This window comes from Sinocyclocheilus anshuiensis, unplaced genomic scaffold (assembly GCF_001515605.1).
Source record: "Sinocyclocheilus anshuiensis isolate Anshui unplaced genomic scaffold, SAMN03320099.WGS_v1.1 scaffold447, whole genome shotgun sequence".
Classification (NCBI taxonomy): domain Eukaryota; kingdom Metazoa; phylum Chordata; class Actinopteri; order Cypriniformes; family Cyprinidae; genus Sinocyclocheilus; species Sinocyclocheilus anshuiensis.
This window is the reverse complement of record NW_015552615.1, coordinates 1784098-1793186: the sequence shown is the minus strand read 5'-3', so window position 1 is coordinate 1793186 and position 9089 is coordinate 1784098. Positions and strand designations below refer to the sequence as shown.

Here is a 9089-nt window from a genome sequence, read left to right as displayed (position 1 = left end):
TATGTATATATATATACACGTGTGTGTGTGTGTGTGTATATATATATATATATATATATATATATATATAGACTAATAGACTAATTATATATAATTCATGTATATTTCAAAGTATGAAATGCATATATTTTATCATTTTATTATTTGATAATTTTTTATTAATTTTAGGGTCAAGATTTTATAAATGTTTTTGAAAGACGTCTCTTCTGCTCACCGGGGTACTGCAAAAGTCAGTTCACTTTTTAATGTTTCTGAGTCTCTTCTGCTCACCACGGCTGCATTTATTTGATCAAAAATACAATAAAAACAGTGAAATATTATTATAATTTAAAATAACTGTTTTGTATTTGAATAAGTTTTCAAATGTAATTTATTCCTGTGATGCAAAGCTGAATTTTCAGCTTCATTACTCCTCATTTAGCATCATTACTCTCATTACGTCTTCATTGTGCACCTTCAGAAATCAGTCTAATATGCTGAGTTGCTGCTCAAGAAACATTTCTGATCATTATCAGTGTTGAAAACAGTCGTGCTGCTTCATATCTTTTTGTGGAAGCAGTGATACATTTTATTTTTCAGGGTTATTTGATTAATAGAAATGTCAAAAGAACAGCATTTATTTGAAATGTAAATCTTTCATAACATTATAAACGTCTTCACTGTCACTTTCAATCAATTTAATGCATTCTCGCTGAATAAAAGTTTTAATTTCTTTAAAGATAATCTCAGACCCTAAAGTTTCGAACATTAAAATGTTGTATAGTATGATCTCCCATATTAAATCTGCTCTTCTAACAGACACTGTACCCTGTGTGTGTGTGTGTGTTTAGTTGCGGACGGATGCAGAGAAGCGCTCTCTGGTGGAGAGTGGACTGGCGTGGTACAGCGAGGACAGCAAGTCCTTACGGACAGCTGATGGAGTTTATGACACAGGCAGCCTAAAATCAGAGCCTTCCAGCAAGTGGAGGAAAACTCGGCTGCCGGATGGTTCTGCGCCGGACAAGACAGGGAAAGGAGAACTGAAGAAACCTCAGAGTCTAGGACAACCTGGGAGCTTCAAAAAGGGCCGCAATCCTCCTGTGGGCGTCACCTCTCCCATCACACACACTTCACAAAGTGTGCTAAAAGTTGCAGGTAATGATTTTTTTTTTTTTTTTTTATTTAAACATTTATTTTGTATTATTTTTTTATTTTGGTATTTTATTTTATATATATATATATTTTTTTTTTTTATCTTGTTATTTATGTTTTATTTTATTTGCAATTTAATTGTTTTATATTGTTTTTTATGTTATATGTCATTTTATTTTATTATTTATTTATTTATTTGTTTGTTTATTTTATGGGGGTATGTGTGCTAATATTTAGGTTTTAGCTTTGACATAAACAGACTGTATATTTGGATTGAAACATATTTTGGACATAAATTCATTAGGGGGACCCGTTCTTGGCAGCAAAACAAAAACTTTTTGTTCTCCAAACATGCATCTTCACTTTGTCATCCAGCATGCAGCTCCAGAAGGATTATATATTAATGGTACTACATCATGAGTTGGAAATGAATCAGTTGGACAAACTTCTACGGTTGTTTATGTTACTGCTGTCATCCATAGCCTGCTATAAATGAAGACCATGTGCTATACAGAGTTTGGTGAAGTGTCTCTTCAGCAGATATCAAAACGATGACTCTGGTGGAAACTTATAAAGAACCACATGAAAACTATCGACTTAACTTCGTTAGTTCAAAGTTCTATCATCATTTACTCATCCTCATATCAATCCACGTTCAGCTTTTCTATGCAATGAATGAGTGCATACAGTGACCAGGGCTACAAGAATAGACAATAACAAACCTTAAAAGGGCCATAAAGGTAGTCCATGTAACTCAGTCTTCTGAAGTCATATGATAGATTTCTGTGAGATTTAAGTCATTAGCCACAAAAAAGGAGGGGGAAATCCTCCTTTTTGCTGCATCTTTCAAACCTCATTAAGTCATGCTGGTTTAGTATTACATGAGGATGCATAAATCAGGGTGAATTATTCCATTTACTCTTCTTCATGATGTTTTTGACTTTCCTCAAGTGCCTCAGCAGATTTCTTGAGAGAGAAGGCTGTCAGGTTTATCTTTTCACCATCTTCCACTGATGCAGTTTACCTGTAGGCAGCCTAACCTTTCTATGCTGGATCCATAGTTTACAATTACATTTAAATGTCAGCGATCCAGTGTACTTAGAAGAAAACCAGCAGCACCGTATGGCATTTTACTTTGTCATATTGACGTCCTGTTATTAAAGTACCTCACAAATGGCAAAAACATAATCACCAATTTAAGAAATATAAAGCCTAGCCTAGTTGGTTTCTATTGTTTTTGGGTTGTGTGGCCACTTTGAAGTAAAATTACTCCCTATATATAAAGAAATTAATACTTTTATTTAGCAAGGATGCATTAAATTGACCAAAAGCGACGCTAAAGACATTTATTTATTTATTAGTGTTACAAAAGATTCTATTTCTATTTCAAATTGATTCTGTTCTTTTGAACTTTCTATTCATCAAAGAATCCGGGAAAATAAAATGTATCACAGTTTCCACAAAATATTCTGCAGCACAAGTGTTTTCATTATTGATAATATAATAATACAATAATGTTTCTTGAGCAGCAAATCAGCGTATTAGAATGATTTCTGAAGGATCATGTGACACTGAAGACTGGAGTAATGATGCTGAATATCCAGCTTTGATCACAGGAATAAATTACAATTAACAATATATTGAAATAGATCCTAGTTATTTTAAATTGTAAAAATATTTCACAATATTACTGTTTTTACTGTATTTTTTTATCAAATAAATGCAGCCTTGGTGAACCTAGGAAAAGCATTATGTATGTAAAAAAAAATGCATACTGAGCACACACTAGCTATACACACTACTGTATATACTGCAGAAATCATAAGAGTAAGTATATACTACTGTATGTACTATGTAGTAGTATGTAGCTACTCGACTAAAGTCTGGAAACCATAACGTTTTCGTTATAAACAGTATATCTAACAAATGTGTTTTTAAAAATATTTTGCATGAAAAGTGTGCTTGAGTGATCTCATAATGGCATTTTCAAGTGGAAAAATTGAAATTATATGCAAAAATAAATCATAGATAATAAGCAGGCGTGTTTTTCAGGGATTTCCCAGCATGCCACACTCAGATAACGCTCTCCGCTTGATGATAGTTTATCCGTAGGCACTTTCTTCTGTCATTAGTGTTCGTTCAGTGATTAAAGCTTCATAGAAACTCATCTATCAGTAATTAGTCCTCCAAACGTCATTAAACCTCATTAGCTGACAAATTCTTGCTTGCTATTTTTGATTGTAGTATGCAGATGTGTGTTGTGTTGACGCACTGCTCGGGTCACGTGTGTGCTGGTGTTTAGATCTTGTGTAGGCCGAGACGCTCTTTATCTTTGAAGTGTCTGTAATTAAATACAGATGCCTGCTTGCCCTCGTCTTCATCAGCGATGACTCACACACTGTAGATTTAGGCCACAGAACCTTAATCATGGCTTCAATCGGGTCCTCTCCATGATATTTAAAGGTACTAAAATAAATGCAATGGGATATGTCTAAAAACATTTGGTATTTTCATCCTAGAGGAAGATTTTTTGCTCACAGGTTGCTTTTCATATTTCATAATAATCAATGGAGTACGAACATCCAAAGGTTTCTGGGTTTTGCTTTCATTTGGATTTGGCTTGTTTAAAACTGTATGGTTTTTAAACATTGTTTTAAAAGATAAATAGTGTTGTTAATGATAACTAAAGCTGAAACTATTACTTTTTTGGTTAACTGAAGTCAGTGTTAGTTTAGTTTGGCACACTGTTATTGTTGTTATTAATATTTTTAATCAGTTTTTATTTTTATAGCCTTTTCATTTGAATTTCAGTAAAAATCTTTAGCAAAATTTGTGCTTTTTGTCATTTTCGTAGTTATTTCAGTTTTAGTTATTTTAGTATATCAAGTCAAACTAAATACTGAAATAAAGCTGAAATAAAATCAAATATTATATATTAAATATTAAAACATTTGAGACTTGAATGAAAATTACAAATGTTGCCCTGGCAACTAACTGGGGAGAATAACTAAATTTACTAAAACAAAACTGGAAATAAAAACAAATTAAAGCTAAATAGTAATATAAATCTTTAAAAAGTATAGCAAATTACTCAAATTTAAAAACTAAAAGTAAACCAAAAATAGATCAATAAATGCTAATTCAAAACTTTAGTAAATACCCAAATAGATTATAAATAATATTAAAATAACATTTTAACGACAAATAAAACAATACAACATTTTTAATTTAGAAGAAATTTGATAGAGATATTGGTTTGCAAAAAATGGAAAAGATTGTATAGTTTCAGTTGACCTTTATGGATGAAGTAGAGAAGTCTAAATTATATAAAAAGTTTAAAAATTTAAAGGAGTGGATTTTTCCGAACAATACAATGAAAATATTTTTCTGAAATGACAAAAAAATGAAGCTACCTAAAAGTATTCAGTATTTCTGAAGCCAGTGTAGTAGTGTTGTGTAAATCTAGAACTAATATTTCACTCTGCATCTATAATCGTTGGTGCTCTTGGGTTTAATGCGCATGCACAAACGAGTGGTACTTAATGACTATTGTCTCTATTCTTTATAGTTTCTAAAGGAGACACTAAGGCAGTTGACAAGGTGAAAATGTCCGTCAAGGCAACGAGTCTCCAGCGTTCCCGCTCCGATGCGGGCCGGGACAACGAGCACCGCAAGCCTCCCTCAGGTCTGGTCAAACCCTCCGCCGGAGCCTCCTTCGGTTACAAGAAACCTCCGACCACCGGAACCGCCACCGTCCTGACAGCAGGAGGCGCCACTATCACCAGCGGCTCGGCCACTGTGGGCAAGACCCCCAAGTCCTCGGGCATCCCCATCAAACCCGTCCCAGGCGGAGGTGGACGCAAAAACAGCCTGGACGCCAGCGGCTCCGAACAGGGTTTCCTGGCGCCCAACGCTCGCGGGAGCATTCAATATCGCAGTCTGCCGCGGCCTGCCAAATCCAGCGCTATGAGCTTGACCGGACGCCCTTCCTCTCGCCCTGTTAGCGGCAGCATCGACGTCAGTCTCCTCACCCTCAAACCCGTACCGCCTCTGTCCAACACCATGCCCACCAGAGGAAGAGATGGAGGCGGCTTGAAAGCGGCTAGTCGCCCGAGCACCACCGGACCCGTCAACCAAACGGACCGAGAGAAGGAGAAGGAGAGGGCCAAGGCCAAAGCCGACCTGGAGATCAGCTGTCTGAAGGCTGAGAACCAGAGCGACAGCTGTGCAGAGACTGTGGAGAAGATCCACCGAGTGCGGAGGACGAGCACGTGTAAATACCCAGAACTGATTTCTCCGACCAGCACGCCAAGGTACCACCCTCTGCACAAATACATAGATCAAATCAAATTCACTGCAATCATTTCATGATTTTAGTAAATAAAATTAAGTAAAATAAAATTCTGTATTTTTAAAAATAAATTACTTAAAATAGATATTAAATGTAATTTAAATGTATGAAAATGTCTTTTAATTAAAATGTAATTAAATGTTTGTGTGTGTGTATATACATTTTATTTATATTTCCATTTTATTATTTATATATTTATTATTTATTTATATTTATTATATTATATTTTATTTATATTTATAAATATAAATATTATATATATATATATACACACAGAGTAAATTAATTCTATGCAATTAATTAAATTAATAATTTTAATTTGCCCATTTTTGTTTTGTGATGATTTTGTTTGTTCTAAATTAATGGCTATTGGCTATTAAATTACATGCTATTTATTTATTTATTTAAATTTTTAATGAATCAACTGGTATAAAAGTATATTTTTATATTTTTAAAATCTATATTTTTGATGCTCTGTGTTCTATACAGTGTTCTACGTGACTCTTTTTTTTTTTTTATATAAAATTATTTCATTTGAAAATATCATGCAATGATTGTCATGATTTGTTAAATAGTTAAATATATTTAAAAAATATTTTTTACACCTAATGCTTCTGGTCTCTGGCAATTTAAAAATCATAACAATCCATTATATTTTCAAATAATTAGGGACAACTGGGAAATTTAAGTGACTTACGTAGCTTTGCGGCACTTTAGAAATAAAATGGGGGGAAATATATTAAATAAAATGTTTGTTTTTTTTTATATAAAATAGGCATAGGCAACATTTTTGCAGGAAATATTCTGCAGATGCCCTCTGTGTTTTTATTATGCAAGTTATGCTACTCAATTATTTAAAACCCTTTCTGGAAACGTCAAGAGCCTTTGAGGTTGATTTTATGGTTGGCAGCGTGTTCTTCTTTGGATGCTCTGAAATCCCTTCAGTACTTGTCTACAGAAGGTCTTTGAGTTCATGACGTTACTGAAGATGATGTTGTGGTTTTTGACTCTAACAGGTTGTTGAGCAGTAAGTCTCTAGTACATCCTCCCAGCCTGGCTCATCTAGACAAGCTCAACTCCAACAGTCTGGACTCCTGTATCACCATCCATGACCTTCCTCCAAAGATCCCTCCCTACTCCAAGCTGCAGGACCTGGCGGGCTCCCGCGTTCCCCCTCGACTCACCCCGAGCCCCGCGCCGGTGCTTCACATCGACTCTCCCAGCTGTTTCTCAGGCCAGACGCTGTCGGTCAGCAGCTCCCCCATCCTCTACCCCAGGATGTCCGGCCTGCACCGCAGCATGGAGTCGCTGCCGCTTCACATGAGCGTCCCCAGCAAACCGGATCTGGGAGAGCGGGACGAAGCCAGGAGTACTGGGACGTGGGGCGCAGGCAGCCGGACGTCCATGACTTTGGGCAACAGGTGAGTTTGGGTCTGTTTATTGGTTGTATGATGTTTCACTGAGCAAAATAGAGTAAATCTATCATTTTATATAGAATAATGAATGACTGAACCTGGTAAAACAGCATAATTTGTACAATAGGACGCTCACTTAAAGTCCCTATTAAATCAGTATTGTGGATTTTAGTTCACATATCTTAGCTTTTTATGGCCAATTTTTATTATAAATTGTTGTATTATTTTAATAATTATATTCAGCTGTTCGGAGACTGTGGAGAAGATCCACCGAGTGCGGAGGACGAGCACGTGTAAATACCCAGAACTGATTTCTCCGACCAGCACGCCAAGGTACCACCCTCTGCACAAATACATAGATCAAATCAAATTCACTGCAATCATTTCATGATTTTAGTAAATAAAATTAAGTAAAATAAAATTCTGTATTTTTAAAAATAAATTACTTAAAATAGATATTAAATGTAATTTAAATGTATGAAAATGTCTTTTAATTAAAATGTAATTAAATGTTTGTGTGTGTGTGTATATACATTTTATTTATATTTCCATTTTATTATTTATATATTTATTATTTATTTATATTTATTATATTATATTTTATTTATATTTATAAATATAAATATTATATATATATATATACACACAGAGTAAATTAATTCTATGCAATTAATTAAATTAATAATTTTAATTTGCCCATTTTTGTTTTGTGATGATTTTGTTTGTTCTAAATTAATGGCTATTGGCTATTAAATTACATGCTATTTATTTATTTATTTAAATTTTTAATGAATCAACTGGTATAAAAGTATATTTTTATATTTTTAAAATCTATATTTTTGATGCTCTGTGTTCTATACAGTGTTCTACGTGACTCTTTTTTTTTTTTTATATAAAATTATTTCATTTGAAAATATCATGCAATGATTGTCATGATTTGTTAAATAGTTAAATATATTTAAAAAATATTTTTTACACCTAATGCTTCTGGTCTCTGGCAATTTAAAAATCATAACAATCCATTATATTTTCAAATAATTAGGGACAACTGGGAAATTTAAGTGACTTACGTAGCTTTGCGGCACTTTAGAAATAAAATGGGGGGAAATATATTAAATAAAATGTTTGTTTTTTTTTATATAAAATAGGCATAGGCAACATTTTTGCAGGAAATATTCTGCAGATGCCCTCTGTGTTTTTATTATGCAAGTTATGCTACTCAATTATTTAAAACCCTTTCTGGAAACGTCAAGAGCCTTTGAGGTTGATTTTATGGTTGGCAGCGTGTTCTTCTTTGGATGCTCTGAAATCCCTTCAGTACTTGTCTACAGAAGGTCTTTGAGTTCATGACGTTACTGAAGATGATGTTGTGGTTTTTGACTCTAACAGGTTGTTGAGCAGTAAGTCTCTAGTACATCCTCCCAGCCTGGCTCATCTAGACAAGCTCAACTCCAACAGTCTGGACTCCTGTATCACCATCCATGACCTTCCTCCAAAGATCCCTCCCTACTCCAAGCTGCAGGACCTGGCGGGCTCCCGCGTTCCCCCTCGACTCACCCCGAGCCCCGCGCCGGTGCTTCACATCGACTCTCCCAGCTGTTTCTCAGGCCAGACGCTGTCGGTCAGCAGCTCCCCCATCCTCTACCCCAGGATGTCCGGCCTGCACCGCAGCATGGAGTCGCTGCCGCTTCACATGAGCGTCCCCAGCAAACCGGATCTGGGAGAGCGGGACGAAGCCAGGAGTACTGGGACGTGGGGCGCAGGCAGCCGGACGTCCATGACTTTGGGCAACAGGTGAGTTTGGGTCTGTTTATTGGTTGTATGATGTTTCACTGAGCAAAATAGAGTAAATCTATCATTTTATATAGAATAATGAATGACTGAACCTGGTAAAACAGCATAATTTGTACAATAGGACGCTCACTTAAAGTCCCTATTAAATCAGTATTGTGGATTTTAGTTCACATATCTTAGCTTTTTATGGCCAATTTTTATTATAAATTGTTGTATTATTTTAATAATTATATTATACTATATTATTATTATTATTAAATATGTATTTACATAATAATTCAATTGATACATGTAATTAATAATATATATCTCTTGGACCAATTGTTTATAAAAAAAATTATATATATATATATATACAGTGGGTACGGAAAGTATTCAGACCCCCTTAAATTTTTCAC

At 34.7% G+C, this 9089-nt stretch overlaps 1 protein-coding gene across 6 annotated transcripts in view; it reads left to right on the top strand.

Moving 5' to 3' along the window:
* nav1b (neuron navigator 1b) overlaps positions 1-9089 on the top strand; it is a 108890-nt gene that overhangs the window by 71025 nt on the left and 28776 nt on the right. For all 6 annotated transcript variants that reach the window (XM_016457145.1, XM_016457146.1, XM_016457144.1 and 3 more), the window contains 3 exons: positions 831-1134; positions 4700-5444; positions 6499-6903. In XM_016457145.1, coding sequence (XP_016312631.1) covers positions 831-1134; positions 4700-5444; positions 6499-6903 — 1454 coding nt within the window. The remainder of the gene's footprint in view (positions 1-830; positions 1135-4699; positions 5445-6498; positions 6904-9089) is intronic.